Raw genomic sequence first — 17,208 nt, forward strand, 5'->3', positions numbered from 1 at the left:
ATTTTTTTTTATCATCAAAACGTACATTAGAGAACCTTTGGGCTAACATTTAAGATTGATGGAGGTAGAAGTTGATGAAACCATAACAATGTTAGCTCTTGCAAGTTTTAAGGGAAAACTTTACATAACAAATGGTCATTGTTTTGTGATAGTACCACTATCTAGCACATATGCATTAAGTGCTTAAGGGGGTTGCCATTTCTATTGAACATATTAAACATTGGGATAACAATTCCCTTGGAGAACTCTTCACAAAAATTGTATTTGGTGAACAGGGTTAAGACGATTGATTGGAGTCAAAATATGTGCTCTAATGACATATATATGACATGATTTATGTAATATAAAAAGCTCAAATCATCTAATTTAACTCAAATTGATGCTAAGACCCTAGTTATGGATTTAACTTCTATTTTGAGCTAATTCCATGTTTAAAGAATGAAAAAATATGACAAGTGTAAAAGTTATTATCAACTTACAAAGTAGAAGGGGTTAAACATGCATAATTGAGACACTCGAGACTTATGAATCATGAAGAGTCCAAGTAAGGACATAATAAGCAAGTCATAGTACTAGCAATGAATGTTATAGAGTGAGATAGAAGCAAATGCAATCAAATTCACATGAAATATTGGAATTCAAAATTTGGTAGCAGCTTATACTTTGAATTTGAGGTTAAATCTAGATCACTTTTTGAGGTCAATTTTGGGCAAACTATATATCATTTCAAAGTTTGGGAAGTCAAGAGTCCAACGTTTTAAATGATGTGTCAATTAGAGTTGAAATGAGAATGTTATGCGTGATTGAAACAAATTAAGCAGAAAAGAATGGTGAATTTGAAATTGACATTGGATTGTAAAACCCTCTCAAACATTATTTCTTTTGTTTTATCTATTTTATTAAATAATTATCCATATTTTATCTTTATTTATTTAATTTAGGGTTTCATTAACCTTAGCAAATAATTAATCATTCTAACATAAAAACAAATAAACACATTAGAGTTGATCTTAGAAGACAACAACCCAAAATACTATAAAGTCGTGATAACTTTATCTCTGATTTTTCTTAACCAAATTTTTATGTATTTAGGATTTAGTATTTTATTTACAACAAAGATTAGCTGTCAGCAATCTCCCGTGACATGAAGGACTATGGGCTCTAAAATCCTTTCTTGTATTGGCCGAGAGGGCCCATCAAGCCTACCTTGGCTACTTATGATAGGTCCTCTTTAGAGTAGGGGTCCCATGTATCTTTAACTTTGCCTAAACCTTTTTCTTTCCTCTCATATTGTTTGTTCTCATCTGCATGACTTCTTCTTGATGATTATGGGGTGATTTGTCAACCAGTCCCATCTAGTCACTCCTAGAGCCTAGCGTTTTCTTAGGCAAATATTTTGTTTCTTTTTGCTATCTCCTCTGTTCTTTGCAAAGGTTCCTGTCTTTCTATACTCGCTTGTCTTCCATTATTATTGTTTGCTATTGAAGGTGTATAGACAACAGAAGGTCATGTTGAGATAGTCTAACATTTATGTAACTTTGCATCATGACTAGTCATTCCAAGCTTTTCTAGTTTCTCTTGCACAACGCCAATCTATTTCACCCTCTAAAAAATGGTGGGTCTCAATTTGTGTAGTATCTTCCTTTGTAATAGTGAAACAAGCTGTTAGATTAGGGTGGTGTTTGGATGATCTCTTTCAAACAATTAAAAGTTCGTCATGGCTATTAATGTTATTATTATTATTATTTTATCTCTAAATATGGTTATATGTGTATAATTTTATATATTTAAAATAATAATAAAAATAAATTGAAAAAATACAAGATAAAAAAATACAAAATCATAATGTATTTAACCGGACGTATAAACTTCATGTGTCCTTCCAGATGATTTTCCTCATCCTTTCGTTTACTTTTTCCCTCAAGTTCTTTTAGTTTAAAAGGAGTAATACCTATTAATCACGCCTCTTGGTGGTTTCAATGATTTTGAATGTGTATGTTCTCTCGTTGACAATTCATCCAGCGAGTAAAGGAACCCTTCAATTTTGAAAGGGAAGTTTGAGAGACTGAAATCAAAGCATACGTTCAAATAAACAATGACAAATTGGGTTTCGCATCAAACTTTACATTGAATTAAAGAAGAAACAATTAATAAATAATTGATAGATGAAAGTTGAAGAAGAAAAGGGAAACATACCACATCTTTAATTGCAGGTTTTCCTTGCCCTCCACGCTGCCATGGCAGCGATAAAGCCTTTGCTATACTGGGTGCGACAATGTATATCTCTGTGCATTTTGGCCTTTAATTCTTTGGCTGTTTCCTAGTAATTTGACTTCTCTTTTACCCATTATAATTATTGGGTTTTCCTGAGATATGATGGTGGAATCCGTGGGATGAGAACAGGGCTAGATAACAACAAAATTGCCACATGGGATTTGTGGGCATGTGGGAAATGGCACTCATCCCATTTCGTTTGGAGTCCTACGCTTCTTTTCTTTACTAAGTCCTTGTTTGGAAGCTGGGAATTTGTAAGAAAGTCGTTTTAGCACCTTGGTATTTGGTCTAACTGAACTTAGTGTCGAGAAAGTGTTCGAGTTTGCCAAGTAATCGCCTAGACCCTCGTTATTTGTATATGGTCGCCCAACGTGAAACATTTATGTGAACATCATCAGCATACATGAATTTTAACAAAAAATTGAAGATGTTTTCACCCAATGAATTCAAGTCGATCTGAAATTGTTAATGCTCTCCGATAAATTTGAAAGGAAAATGCTTCAGGGGTGTTCTCAAAATCAATCCAAGAAGCAATTGAAAGTAAAGTTTTGTAAAGCAATGTGAGGAAAGAGAGAGAAAAAGGGATGAGAATGAGACGCTAAAAGAAACAAACTTACCAGTCAACCGACCAAACTACCAGTCTTTGGTTGCTACCCTCAAAACCTATTTTGCATCTCCTTTCCAGGGCTGCCTTCATTTTCAACTCATTTCGGAGTCTCTCTTTCTCTCTCAAGTTTTATCGTCTCTTTTCATTTCGGGCCAAAATTTTAATCGATTTGTAATGGCCAGGACTGGCAACAAGAACATACAAGCCAAGCTGGTGGGTATGTCTTCCCTTTTCTTTGTTTTATTTTTTCAGTTATAATCTGTAGATTACTCAATTAACTGACTTTTTTTTTTGTATGACCCAATATGAACTTTGATTCATATTTTGTGATTCAAACTTTTCATATCGTTGTTTTTAGCAACCCAATTTGTGCTTATTTGTAAATATGTCGGTGTTGATTCCAAAGGTTGGATATTCCCTTTTTGTTCAGTGTTTTCTGTATGATTCTGTTGTTGATAGAAAGAGATTGCGGAAAAGTTTGATCCCATTAATTAAATGGCGCATAGCTTCGAATTGATTTGTGATCTGGTTATGGATGTGATCTCTGGACATAACCTATTGAACATTTTTTATTTGCTGGCTTTCTTTTCTTGTTTTTGAATTCAGTTCATCTTTCTTTGCATTTTGATATATACTCAACTCAAACCCGAGAAAACCTTTTCTCCACCCACTCGAGTTCCACTATTTAAATTCAATTTCACAACCATTTGAGATCGGATTTATGGGTCCAAGTTTGATCTATGGAGGTTTCTATTGTTTGTGGACCAATTCTCAACCTGATGATGCTCTATGAATTAATGTGGAAAACTTGGAGAAGGGTCTTTGTGTTTTCTTTCTTTCTATTAGTTTCTTTCAATGAACTCTTTGCTGGTAACGAACAAATGAATCTAGTATTTGACATTATCAGCTTGGTCCAGGTGCTTCTTGGGGACATGGGAACTGGGAAAACCAGTCTAGTGCTGAGATTTGTCAAAGGGCAATTTTATGATTTCCAGGTACATTCTAATTGTTTATTCTGCTCTGTTTTCTTCCCATTTTCTTGGTGTGGGGCACTTTTAACCTAAGCATATGCTGCAGGAATCAACAATTGGAGCCGCCTTCTTCACTCAGGTTTTATCACTAAATGAGGCCACTATAAAATTTGATATATGGGACACAGCAGGACAAGAACGATATCATAGCTTGGCTCCTATGTACTATCGTGGTGCAGCTGCTGCCGTTGTGGTGTATGACATTACAAGCATGGTAGCTATTTGTCAAGCTTCTATTAGTTATATTCATTGGCAGCTTTCTAAAGTCCCTGGTCATCTAATATCTAATATTATGATAATTTTTTTTTTTTTTTGATGAATATATCTAATATTATGATAATTGTTAAAACTAATAGGAATGCATCCTGCTCGTGATTTTAAGCCACTTCTTTCTTACTGTAGAATGAGGTTAATCCTTGCTTGATTTCTTTTTCCTTTTTTTTTCCTATCGAAATCCTAGCTCTAAGGATGCACTCCAAACTACTTTGAATTGTTATAGTAAATTTGTTGGACATGATGTATACCTATTTGATAAAACAAGAGATTTGCTCTTTCCTTTAGCAGAAAGACTGAGCTGGATATCCTGATCTTAAGAAGCATGATTGAGTAATATGTCCTTATGGTTAAGCCAACCGTATCAAAATGTCTTACCATAATTACAAAACATGTCTACATTGACACCAACTACTTTCTCTCTAAAATCTTTATGTTGCATCTCTCACTTTCAACTGTGTTGGTATGCTTGAGTGATTTGATGCCTCTGTAATTTATTTTGGTTCTGATTCTTTTCTTGAAAACCATCTGATGATACAACTGATTTAGCCATTTGACCATGAATGGAATCAAAACAATGTTTGGATTATTCTGACTGCTAAAAGAACTTTCATACCATGTTTTATGATTTATGATTTTTTTTTATTTTCTTCTTAGTTCTTCGCATGTGTATCTTCATGTGTGTGAGTGTGTGTTTATACTTATTATAACATGGGAATACATTTTGATTGAAAGAATACATGGTGCTTTGACTTCAGGATTCATTTGAACGAGCTAAAAAGTGGGTTCAAGAACTGCAAAGACAAGGTGACTGATTGGAATCTGCAGATTTTATTCTTTTTATATTTTTGCTTGGACTTGAGAAATTAGACACGGCTATTCTCATATAAGCTGAGGCTAAAACCTCAAACCTGTAATGTTTAGAATTGATTTTATTGTTCTTGTCTGATATACTTACATTTTAGCTATGAATTTTGTTTTCACAGAAGGCTTCTAATTACAAATCTCAACTGTGCATTCTTCTATCCAGTTTGAATGACTTCTTTTTTTGTTGGAGCTTCATGGTGATCTTATCTTCAGACAAACATTCATTTCTATTTTTCTTTTTGTTTCTTGAGCATTTGACATTGATTCTGTCTAAAACCAATCAAGTGAGAACTACTTGGTATATTGTGGCATAGATCACCCTTAAACCTACACAATAAAGTTCCTGGTTTCATTTGTTGGTTTATATGAATCATATTAAAATGAAATAGCCTTCTCCTCTTCTGATTCCTTTACCTCCCTTTTTCTTCCTTAATGTTTAGTTTGCAGCTCAGTGTTTAATCTGTAAAATCATCAATTCACTTACAGCAGGCCTTGTTCTGCTTTGATTAAGTTACCCTATTCCTAAATTTGTTCTCAATTGGTTTACTGAATGAATCCCATCTTCACCTCTCTTTAAATGTGTGGAGATCAATCTATCTTTGGTTTTGCTTCGATGAGGTACATATGCAACAATATATGAAAATGGAATTATGGCCATGGTGTTACTTTGTGTTTAGAAATTCCCAATTCTTAAGGTCCATTTCCTATATTCAAATTTTATTTGATTCCCTCAGATTCTAAATCACTCATAAATTTTTAGTTTTGATTTGATTTTTCCAAACCAGACTTTATGCCAAAGTCCTGTCAATATATTATTATGGCAATAGTTAGCAATTTACTCATGCTTCAACTAATTCTGCTTATTGATCAACATTTTATCTGGTTTCATATTTTACTATTTAGGAAATCCAAATCTGTTAATGATTTTAGTGGCGAACAAAGCTGACTTGGAAACAAAGAGAGAGGTGGAGAATGAGGTATTTCTAGCTCAATGTTCTTTGTCATTTTATCTTTTATGTTGTAATCCATATTCATAATCCACATCAGTGTAGTGAATGGCAATTTTAGTGAGCACCTGGGCATTTCTAGATGACTCTCACCAAGGCTTTGCAGTCAAGAATATTAAGGCAATTGCTCATATCTAACCCATGGTGCTAATTTGCCATTCCCTCAATTGGTAGGGAATGGGCTTCACCTGAAGAGAGAAATTCTCTTGGTGTTTGATTGGTTTCCAAATGTATGTGTTAGAATGCTTAAGCCACTTTAAATCATGTTCTTATATTGTACCCATCCACATGCCTAGATGCGTATGCATAAAATCAAGAACCTTGTGAAATGAAATAGGATGCCCTTATTTGTTGGAGAATTGATACAATCATGCCATCGAAAAAAGCAAAAATTGATAGCAATTACAGACTTGGATCTCATGAGGGAACCCTATGCCTTTTTCTTCTTCTTTTTATTTTTTTCAAAGAACAAAGAGTTCTTAACATCTTTATTTTTTATGAGCAACATTTTTTTCTATATTGGGAATTGAACCAAGACCTCCCAGATCTTCACTCCAAAATGAGAAGAATCTTCTGATGGATTTATTCATGGATTTTTCTCTTTGAATCTTCAGAATATTTGTTGCTCACACCTGCTAGATGGAAACAAACATAAGATGCTGGCAAAACCTTGGGTGGTTTACTTGTTTACTGTGTCTTTCTAGACCTGGTCTTGAGCGACATAATAGTGATTGTTTATCAAATTATTCACATTGGTTTTTATTCTGAAGGTCCTGAAGAAGGTTGGATGAGCAACATATATGTTGTATCGGAATATTGAGATTTTGTTGATGAATTGGCTATATCTGAATCTATGGAGCATTGCCTTGAAAATTATTCCAACCTCCCATTTTTAAAAGTTTCATTTCAATGCTACTTTCAGATAACAATTTATTGTCTTTGTTACTTGCACACATCATTTTTTTTTTGTTCTCTGATAATAATGTTGAGAAAATGATTCTTAATTCCACATGTTCATTTTTTATATTCTCTGAGTTCAGTGGGATTACTGAAAATGAATTCAATGAACCCTCTTTCATATACTTGCTGCAGAAAGGTGAGCAATATGCTAAAGAAAATGGCTTGTTATTCTTTGAAACATCTGCAAAAACTGCACAGAATGTCAACGAGCTCTTTTATGAAATAGGTAATTTCATCTCTCACATTTTTAAACTATAGTATGCTTCCCATCCACTTGATTTCCCAGACAAAGGCTCATCATCATATCTGATGGAAGTTGCTGCAGGCCACAAATCCCTGCTCAACCTGTTCCATAGAGAAAATCCTTGGTTTCTTTCCTGCTTGAATTGGACAAAGAAAAAAAAAAGGATAAAGAAAATAGGTTTACTTGCGTGATTTTGAACTGAGAAATAAAGGGATTCTTATTGTTCCATAATAATTCCATAAAAGGGATCATTGTGGTCCTGCACCATTCCTAGGCGTCAATGTTCTCAGAGTGGCCCTGTCTTCCACATATGGTGATAATTTACAAGTTATTAGCTCATTTATGAGGTTCCTCCACATCTTATTTGTGCTTAAGGATTTGTGTATTCTGCAGCAAAGAAATTGGCAAAAGCCTGTCCTTCACGCCCAGGTGGAATTAAACTGCACAGAAGATCACAAGAAAGGGGTAGAAGACTGTTTTGTTGCTCTGGATGATTCCTGCACTCAGTTCAAAGAGTTAAGAGTGTATGTAATCTTCTCAAGGTCCATTATTTTACCTATTCCCAGTCTTGTCTGTTGTCATCAGTAATCACCCACCAAAACCCTCCTCTGAGAATTGCCAAAAAAGAAGAATTGATGGATGCCCTTGGCATCCATCTTTCTTTTGGTGGGTGGTTTAATTCTCAAAAGCTACGTGGCTTTCCAGAAGCATTATCCTTTCCCTAACTAGAAGCACCTTTTTCACCAACTCTTTTTTCTTAACAGGTACTTCTTTGAATACTGTCAAGGATATTGCTGAATGAAATGAAGATTCAAGATCACTGATCAATGCTAAAAGAACAAGGTTTCACACAAGCAGCCATGTATTTCTGATTGTTGTTTTGCATGTAAATTCTAATTTCTATTGCAAAAACAGAAACTTTTTTTACATTCTGATTCATGTGTGAGTAATGACTATGGACATGGAAACTGAATAAAGGTGCAGCACCAACAAGTGCCTTAACCAAAGAACACTCCAACCAAAATCCAAGAATGAACTCAGATTAAATCAACTCAATCATTTAATTGAGCCAGGCTGGTTTTAGGTGCAGAATCAGTCCTTTTTCGTTGTCAAAACCAATTGTACCGGCTGCTGAACCTGGCTGAGTACAGAAAGTCTGGTGAGACAGGAAGGTCAGAAAAAGTGGAGGGCGAAGGAGAGTGAGGAAATAAGAAGAAACAGAAAAAGGAAATGATCTCCCTTTAAAAGAGATTTATGAGATGTTAATGAAGTGAGTTTGCAATAAAATTAATCTTTTTTTTTTAAAAAAAAGATTCATAATAGTTTTGTTTGTTAAAAAACGAAAATGGGTGAGTGAAGGAACTGAACGTTCTTTCTCATATATGGGGCCAGGAATGCAAAAGGAGAGCTGTCCTTACCTAAAGTGGACAAAAGCTATACAGTCGCAGGTGACAGTTCTGGTGTTTTGGCTTCAATGCCTTTGGAATCAGCAGACTAGATCCATCACAACCAGTGATTTTTATTTTCTCTCCCTCCTGTTTTTTTATCCTTTCTTTTCATGTGGTCCACACACATCACACAGCTCACATGCAGCCTCACAAATCCCAAAACAAAAAGAAGGCTTTGTTTTCTACTACCAAAGGGTAATCTTGCAATGCGTTTCCAAAAAACACCCACACAAAACAAGGGAGAAAAAAAAGAAGGATTCTACAACATGGAGAGAAGAGTTTAGAAAAGATCTTTGGGTTGACGAGCCATTGTCACGCCTGCTGAGAAAGGTTCTTGGGTTGGAGTCTTTCTGTCTCTTTCCTCATTTCCTTCCATCTGGCATTATTCTATTCACAAAAACACTCACCCCAAGAAACAAGCTCACCATGAAGGGGAAGTGCGAGGAGACCCGGATGATGATGATGAAAGGCCATTGATGCTATTAGAATCACTGCCTGAAGTGCCAAGAGACCGGGCATCTCTCAGTGAAACCGAACAAGCCTCGGCTGGGAGCTTCTTCATTGGAGTTAATGGAGGAGTGGTTGGTGGCGAGGAAGGGCTGGACTGCGATGGCTGGGCTACCTCATCCTCACCAGAAGAACTTCCCATTTCTAAACGCGAAGGCGATGTGTCCGGGGTTTCAAATGGGGTGTCCACCAGGCTTGGTCGGTTTGCCTCGTTGTCATAAATGGGATTGGATATGTAGATAAAATCCTCTCCACTGCCGCAGACTCCTTCATTACAACTACTGCCACCACCTTGTTGAATTGGTTTGGATGGAGCTGATGGAGCTGATGGAGGCGGTGGAGGTGAAGCTGCAAGAAGACCGATTCTGTGGGGACTGGCGTTTGATTGTGGAGTCTGCACTTCAAGAATTGGTTGAAGCTGAGAATGCTGCTTCTTCATCTCCGCCTTGTCTTCCTCGCTAGACACAGCAGGGAAGAGGAAGCTTCTAGGAGCGCGAAGAACCCCTTGAGAATAGAAACTAGCGAGGGGAGGAGGGGAAGGAAGAGCTGATTGGACTTGGACCTGTGAAGGCTGAGGAGAGCAAGTGTTGGCTGTGAGGATGGAATCGGAGGTGGCGGTGACCAGTGGTCGACGCCTGCGCTGCAAAAGAGAGCAGTAGAGCTCCGCCAACAGCACCAGGACCAGGCCTAACACTATGGCCAGGAGCACTGCCATCAGCAGCGTTGCTCCCATTACCAACTTGGAAGACCCTTTCATCTCTCCCACCGAGTAAAAAGCTTGACTACAATAAATGGGAGGTAGAATGGGGGACGGTAATAAAAGGGAAGGAGGGAGTTTTTTTTGGCGGGAAAGGGGGGTCTTTCAGCTTTTTACAAGGAAAGGACATGGAAAGAGAATCTAGAGAGTAGAGACTCTTGAGAAACATTAAGGGCACTGCTTCGCAGTTTGTGGGAGGTATTCTGACAGTCCATGTTACATTCGTCTTTTTCGGTTTACTTTATTGCCAACTGGCAACTCATTACAATCATCATCACACCGAATGACCAAAGCGACCCTTGTTTTGCCTTGTTTCTAAAGTTACCGTTAGCCGGAGGACCCGAGCGTTACTGTCAGGTAGGAGCAGAGACTGACAAAATCACCCAAGGAAGTGGCATAAACGTTATACTAATAGATGGAATGAATTAAACTGTAACCATCCCCTCATTCAATTATAGCAATGCAACTCTGATGACATAGTAGCAACATCTCAACCTCAACTTCTATATAGTACCTATAAAAAAATCTGTATCATATTGCATTGTTACAAATTTTACAACCAAAGTAGTCTGGAAAATCAAATGTAATGGAAACTGAAACCAAAGTGAACCCAAAGTATATTGCAAACAGATCTCCCATGCACTGAAAAGAAAATGAAATGCCTGTTGGGCAAGTCCCTGAAAGGTGATGCCCCAATTACTGGGAATTCAAAGAACTGTGTCACTTGTAGGGTAAACCCAGAAGGAGTTTCTCACCATTAGCGTTTGAAGCATAAGCCTTTGCAAGAGAGCAAGGAACAGACCTGGTTATACAGCAATGGAAATGAAAACAGTGAACATTCTGAGGTTTCACTTGCCCTTACTCTTTACCTCCCTTTCAAGGCTGCAAACCGAGCAGCCAAATCATCATAATCTGGTAGCTTAGGATGCACGTGCCGTGCCTGGTTCAACATATCCGGTTGAAAAGATTTAGTGCGAGCAAATACTTTAGTTGCTTCGGAAGTAGATGTTTGTTCCCTGGGGAGAGAAACTGATCTCGCTGTGGTAGGAACGATCTCTGACTTCACACCAGGACCCTCTTTGCTTTCATTTTCTGGGGATTCACCCGAGTGATGTGAAGGATGGGCTTTAGATTTCTTCCTCACCTTCCCTGGCTCATAGGCTGTTGGTTTCTTACTATAATGTAACAACAGTCGATCTATTATCCTTTCCTCTTCATCTATCTCATATCGTCCATCATCAAGCACGACTTGCATACCTCGTCTTGAGTGCTCTCTTCTTCTGCTACTTGAATTTCTCTTTACAACTCCTGCACCTTCAATATGGTCACTATCTTCATGACTCAAAGATTTAGAGCGTCTCCTTCTCAATGATCTAGGTCTTGGCAAGGGGTCACCAGTTATATCATCTTGATAATAGTAATCTTTCTCATGACCATGACCCACAGGCCCAACAAATTGCCCCTCATGATCAGAACGATCTGATCCTCCTTGGATCCTCTCAGACCTATTTTTGGCACTGGCTCTGATATGGGTAGAAGGGTCCACGGGGGCTTCAGAATCTTCAAAATTACTAACATCATTGTGGCTGGATGGTGATCTTGAATGTCTCCTCCTGCTTGATCTTGTTTTTGGTATGGGATCACCAGTTAAATCATCTTGATGCTGATAAGATTTGTCATGACGGTTATTCATCCTTGCAGGTCCAGCAACCTGCCGGTCATGGTCATGATGACCATTTTCAGATCCAAAAACCTGCCTCTCATGGTCAAGATGATCTGATCTTATTTGGATCCCGTCTGCTGTATTACTGGCACCAGCTCTGTTATGTGTTGAAGGATCTATGGGAGCACGCTTTGATCCTTTGTTGGCCCCATGTTTGCTAGATTTCGGTGGTTTCACATATGGAGGAGGGATGGCATTGTTATAGTAGGATTTTTCTACCTCTTCAACTTCCCTAATTGATTTCCCAGTATTGTGCTGACCGGTGTTTTTATTACCAGCAAAGGGCACAGCTCTGTCATCACTCTTAATCAGCCGTTCTACATGGGTAGCAGAAGAATTTGATTTTCCATGAGATAAAGTCTCCTGGTTCTCTCTTTTAGAGACAGTATTTTCCCCAATATTATGAAGCTTGTACGCACCATCAATGCCTTCGTGTCGTTTACCATGAGATGAACTACCTGATCTAATTGTTTCAGAGGCAGCATCCTTTCCAATAAACATCTTGTGTCTATCAGCAGTAAGTTCTTGCCTGCCTTGAAATGGAATATCATGGGCTTCCCTGCTATTGAGTGGCTGGTATAAGTTGTTGGTATGATTGCCCTCTCTGTCACTCTGCAATTTGTGCCCTTTATTGGTACCTTCATGCCTTTCCCTAGATGAAGTATCAGATTTATATCTTTTTAGTACTGTGTCCTGGCCATTGGGTAATTTATGTTTATCATCGATCACATTGAAAGACCCAACTTTCTTAGGTTTTTCCTGCAAAAACAGTTGAAGAGTAGCAAAGAAATTAAGGTACAGATTGGATTCAAGAGAGAACACTAACATGGATGGAAACAAAATCTCCAAAATTATATATATATATATATATAGATAGATAGATAGATAGAGAGAGAGAGAGAACCATACTGGCACAGATGCAGAGGGCTTAGACATTGTCTGTTCAAAAGTCCTGGAGTCCCACCTAATGGAAAACTCTGATGCTATATTTTGCATTAATTGGATTTTCTGCTCCCTTGTAGGAGGCTTTGAAGTCAAATTCTCAGCAAACTATTATTGAGAAATTAAGTCAGTTATAGAAATAAAGCTAAGGAATTATCAATTTAGTGTTTCATGTGGATCAATCGAGAATCACCTCTTTATTCACAAAATGTTCCACATAATTCCCATATTTCTCTTGAAATATATTCCTGAGGTCACGCAATTCTGGTAAATCAGAAAATCTAGCAGCAGCAAACATTAGGGATGACACAGCCTCCCTGCATTCCTCAGGGCATTCACTGAAAAGGAATTGATGAAGCAAGGAAAATGTCAGTTTCATACTCCTAACGCTTCAATCTGAGGTACAAAGACAAATATCAGTAGAAGATTCATTCAGCCAAATAAAAAAAGGGAACTTTAGTCCCATGGGGGACTTATAGAAGACCCATGCAAAACTGGAACCCCATTTCATAGACAAAATCCTCTGATTAGAAAAGCAAAACTTTGACTTGGACCCTATCATATGCTGTTATTTGTTTTGATTATATTACTTTAATTGACCTTATGTCCACTAGATGAGAAGATTTGCAACCAAGCTAGCACCTAAATTGAACATGTGGAACATATATGATGGAATGGGAATCACCCACTTGAGGATACCACCCAGCATACTGTTAATGCAAAAGGCATTGTGATAGGACAAAACCATTTATTTTATGTCCCAGACTTGCATTTTCTGGCCACACATCATGTGTGTGGTACCCATAGAGGCCCTTGTACTAATTCAAGATTTTACACCATCACTTAACAATTGCAGAATTCTTCTTAAGCAAGGATAAATATTTTCCATAGAATAAGTATCATACATTCTCACTGTCTTCCAAATAAGTATAAATGAATATTGAAACCCACTAATATACTAAAACACATGAGTGTAAGCAGCTCACATGGTGGGAAGGTAGAAGCATCTGAACCTGTCATTGTTTGACAGACTGCTTCCCACAAAATTTGAAATAGTGCATTATATGTGTAACAAGAAAACAAAAAAAAAAAAATTGTACACATAAACATGCCGAAAACAGTGACTTCCACAGAGGAGTACAACAGATCACAGCTAAAAGATTAAATGGAAATGTCACTTAAAGCTATTCACTGTGGCTCTGTGGAGTGTAAGAGATAGTAGATAAAGATGAAGTGGATATATCACTTAAAGGCAATTAACTGAGGTCTTAGAGCCTTTGTTTCTTTAATTGCTTCACTATATGTTAAAATGTTTGGACTTGCATATGCAGAGACATTTATACAGAGAGAAAAATTGGCATTTCAAGAAGGACCTAGCAAGTAATGACATTAAAAAATGCAGAATGGACATGACTAGTTGCTAGCCACATCAATACCAAATTAGCAAAAAAAAAAGAAAAAAGCAGCAACTACATTGAACCCTAATTGTAAGAGTACAGACAACCATACCTCTGCTTTTGCATGATTGAAAGATGCTTCAGTATACAATCGCAAGATTGCTCAACAAAATCGTAACACCATGAGACCATCAGTTCCTTTAAAAGTCCTTCAACCTGTTTTTTTGTGAGAAAGAACAATTATTTAAGAACACAGATATGGTTAGCATACATTTTATAGGTGAACCAAAATTGGTGCTACAAACATCTTTAGAAAATAAATAAAGTACACAAGGTATCAAAGTAAGGTTTGAAAAGTCATTGCATGAATATTATGTACACCTCATTTTGATCTAGAGTAATGATCAACTATTATCTGCAGGGATTCTTTGAATTTTAAAATTTTCACCATGGTCTGCTTGCTCAGGATTAAAAAAATGATTTTGAATGTGCCAATGTTAGGTAAAATAATGCTAGATACGTAAATCAAATATCTAGTATACAAAGAATTCATCAACAACTCTTAGTACACATCTGAGTGTACATTGAACAAAAGCAGGTCCAGTTAGGGTGCACTCCACCATCCCTATAGACTGAATTACCATGATGTATCCTATATGTGATTTTATATACAAAACTGTTATTGCAAATAGGTCAGCACAACAATGCTAGCTATTCATACAAGTAATAGAGAAAATCTGAAAAAAATGAACCAGAATTTCATGAAATACTAAAACTGACTCCTGGTGGCTCCATTAGTTTTCTTTCTTTCCCTTTTTCCAAGTGGGCCTATTTTAGATGTAATGCTGGGTGAAGTACAATGGATAAGACCAAGCATGTCCATACAAACTATACAATAAAAGATCTACACGATAAATATAGGGACACCACTAATCAAGGACCTTTGTAGTCATAAAGCATTGATTAGAAGAAAAGTAAACAAATTGCCACAAATGCAAGGGGAAAAAAACAATAGAGACGGATGAGCAAAAAACAAATGATCCACATTATTGAAAAAAAAGGGTCTAAAAAAACAAATTTGAGGTCATACATCCAGATTGTATAATCATATCTACAATGTACGAATCACACAACCAGCAGCAAGATACTCCCAATTTCAACTTTCAAATAATTTACCTTCCATTTGTTTTCCAAGAAAAAGCAGGAAAACGAAAAAAAAAAAAAATCTAAATCTTATGTTTTACGTCATTTCCATTTTTCTAGAAAAGAAAAACTGGAAAACTAACCAAACTAAGCCAAGTTGCTGAATTAAGCTTAAATGAGAGGAGCTTCTAGTTCTCTCAATTCCTACATAACAAAAGTAAACCCCATAATTCAAATTTTCAAATTATTATTTATTTCCCACATTTTATCAGCAACCGAACAGAATAAAATTCAAATTAATCATACCCAAGATCCAATCCAGAAATGACCAAAAGCGAATGCCCTTGAATCAAACACCAAAGCAGTAAAGAAAAAAAAACACAAAACACAAAACCAATGAATTACACATAATTAGCATCTCAGAACCACTTTCCTTGCTGTTTAAACAAAAATTGCCATAAAACGAAAAATGCCCATAAAATGCAAACCAAACAGCACCTTACCCTTCCAAAAGCATTGATATCGAGACCATTAGCAAGCAGATCGGCGACATCTTTCTTCAGAAACTTCTGCGTCGCGTCCCTCTTCCTCCGTATCACATCGATTCGAGTCCTTGTTCCCTTGATCCACGATTTACTGCACCAGATCAACGCATTTCCTCTCATCAAATCCAATCCCAACAAAAAAAAAAAAAATAGACCACGTGCATAAAAAAAAAAAATCGATCTCAAAACTCACCATTTCGAAGTGAATCCTCGACCTAATAAGCCGTCCAACATCTTCGACCTCCGACACAGATTCTCGCGATCGATCAATTGAAACGAAAAGCTCAGATGCGTTTCCTCTCCACCTTCTAATCAGATTCTAGAAAGATCGGCCATCCAAGCAGCTCCACCAGCAAGAGAGAGAGCGCACTGAGATGAAGCCAACTAGCAGGGACTATCCGTCGACGCTTTTCAAACAACGTTTACCCGAAAATGACCTTTTTTTAAACTCCTAAGTGGCGAGGACACACGTTAATTACGGTAATAACCTCAACTTTTTCTCGAATCACGAGGTTGGCACCTTGCTCTCCTTTCTCGTCAACGCACCTCGGGGTTGTTTCCGGAAAACTGGTGTATTTTATCCGCCGAATCAGCACCCATCCTCGCCGTCGGATAAAAATACCTTTTGAGGGTCCGTCTTGATGGTGACGTGCGGGCTAAGGTTCAGCCGTTCAGCGAGGTTATCGTGATTGGAGGAGTCTGCTTTGCTGGACCGCAGATTTTAGTTACCGGCAACGGTTCAGGGCTTTTCCCTTTTTGGGTCAGCCTAAAAGTTAAACAGTGAGGGCATTTTAGTATTTTAGACATGGGCACCACGTGGCAGAGCCGTTCGAGCGTTATTTCCTTAGAAAATTTGAAAAAGAAGATTAATATAAAGGAAATTTTGTCGTATAATTAAGAAAAAAAATGTTAATTTATTTAAGTGTCGTGTCACAAGATTCCAATGTACTTTTGGAGGATAAGAAAGAAAGGTATGTCGTGTATATCCACGTCAGATAAATTAATTCCACATGGAATAAGACTAATCCTTTGAGACAAAAATTAGATAATAAATTGGTTTTAATAGACTACTGGAATAAGGCCATAAGGGTTGGTTAGAAGGAAAGTTGTCCACATGGCATAGAAGAGATTCCGCGTGTATCCGTTACAAGAGAATACTAACTGTCGTTTTCATAATTCATACGTGTCATAAAATAAGCTGTTTTAAAAGAAGGTTTATTAAATGATAAAAGAATTTTTTTTTTTAATTTTGAAGTAACATTAAGAATGCTAATCAGAACTCTTTTTCATAATGACGTGGAATTCAAACCTTCTAGATATCAAAATTCATGTATTTTTCATAAATTTACCATTAAAATGTTTTAAATATACATATTAAAGTTTGAGTGCCCATTACACTCCACATTCATTATTAAGATTTATGTAAATTTATTCTCATCTTCATGTCAATAAAAATTAAAATAGGTGGGGTGATTATGAAAAT

General features: G+C 36.9%; 3 protein-coding genes across 5 annotated transcripts; 1 reads left to right on the forward strand and 2 right to left on the reverse strand.

Moving 5' to 3' along the window:
* The first annotated feature begins 2,823 nt into the window (after window positions 1-2,823).
* Window positions 2,824-8,270, forward strand: LOC117924629 (ras-related protein RHN1-like). Of its 3 annotated transcripts, none has more exons than XM_034843312.1 (8): window positions 2,824-3,094; window positions 3,799-3,876; window positions 3,959-4,126; window positions 4,944-4,992; window positions 5,956-6,029; window positions 7,152-7,245; window positions 7,657-7,805; window positions 8,028-8,270. In XM_034843312.1, exons 1-7 carry the CDS (start codon window positions 3,056-3,058, stop codon window positions 7,755-7,757), a joined length of 603 nt encoding a protein of 200 aa, XP_034699203.1. In that variant the 5' UTR covers window positions 2,824-3,055; the 3' UTR covers window positions 7,758-7,805; window positions 8,028-8,270. The 3 variants fall into 3 exon arrangements, with proteins under 3 accessions (XP_034699203.1, XP_034699202.1, XP_034699204.1); XM_034843311.1 differs by having other exon boundaries at window positions 2,828-3,094; window positions 7,657-7,787; XM_034843313.1 differs by having other exon boundaries at window positions 2,829-3,098; window positions 7,657-7,787.
* A 347-nt stretch (window positions 8,271-8,617) lies between these two features.
* On the reverse strand, window positions 8,618-10,296 carry LOC117924628 (proline-rich receptor-like protein kinase PERK9). The gene has a single exon (XM_034843310.1). The coding sequence runs from the start codon at window positions 9,973-9,975 to the stop codon at window positions 9,133-9,135; it is 843 nt and encodes a 280-aa protein (XP_034699201.1). The 5' UTR covers window positions 9,976-10,296; the 3' UTR covers window positions 8,618-9,132.
* A 156-nt stretch (window positions 10,297-10,452) lies between these two features.
* Window positions 10,453-16,267, reverse strand: LOC117924627. Its single transcript, XM_034843309.1, has 6 exons — window positions 15,919-16,267; window positions 15,684-15,816; window positions 14,150-14,253; window positions 12,834-12,978; window positions 12,608-12,748; window positions 10,453-12,457 (listed from the first exon to the last, which is right to left on the reverse strand). Exons 1-6 carry the CDS (start codon window positions 15,957-15,959, stop codon window positions 10,841-10,843), a joined length of 2,181 nt encoding a protein of 726 aa, XP_034699200.1. The 5' UTR covers window positions 15,960-16,267; the 3' UTR covers window positions 10,453-10,840.
* Window positions 16,268-17,208: the final 941 nt, after the last annotated feature.

The sequence above is a fragment of the Vitis riparia genome, chromosome 11 (genome assembly GCF_004353265.1).
Source record: "Vitis riparia cultivar Riparia Gloire de Montpellier isolate 1030 chromosome 11, EGFV_Vit.rip_1.0, whole genome shotgun sequence".
In the NCBI taxonomy this organism is placed as follows: Eukaryota; Viridiplantae; Streptophyta; class Magnoliopsida; order Vitales; family Vitaceae; genus Vitis; species Vitis riparia.

What these genes read in the sequence shown, in the direction of transcription:
- LOC117924627 (XM_034843309.1), bottom strand. Translation starts at nt 15,959, where the DNA reads ATGTTGGACGGCTTATTAGGTCGAGGATTCACTTCGAAATG. An exon ending in ATATCAATGCTTTTGGAAGG is followed by an intron (nt 14,254 to 15,683) that starts GTAAGGTGCTGT and finishes ACAAAAAAACAG; the next exon opens with GTTGAAGGACTTTTAAAGGA. An exon ending in TCAATCATGCAAAAGCAGAG is followed by an intron (nt 12,979 to 14,149) that starts GTATGGTTGTCT and finishes ATTCCTTTTCAG; the next exon opens with TGAATGCCCTGAGGAATGCA.
- LOC117924629 (XM_034843312.1), top strand. Translation starts at nt 3,056, where the DNA reads ATGGCCAGGACTGGCAACAAGAACATACAAGCCAAGCTG. An exon ending in AGAACATACAAGCCAAGCTG is followed by an intron (nt 3,095 to 3,798) that starts GTGGGTATGTCT and finishes AGCTTGGTCCAG; the next exon opens with GTGCTTCTTGGGGACATGGG. An exon ending in TGTATGACATTACAAGCATG is followed by an intron (nt 4,127 to 4,943) that starts GTAGCTATTTGT and finishes CTTTGACTTCAG; the next exon opens with GATTCATTTGAACGAGCTAA.
- LOC117924628 (XM_034843310.1), bottom strand. Translation starts at nt 9,975, where the DNA reads ATGAAAGGGTCTTCCAAGTTGGTAATGGGAGCAACGCTGCTGATGGCA.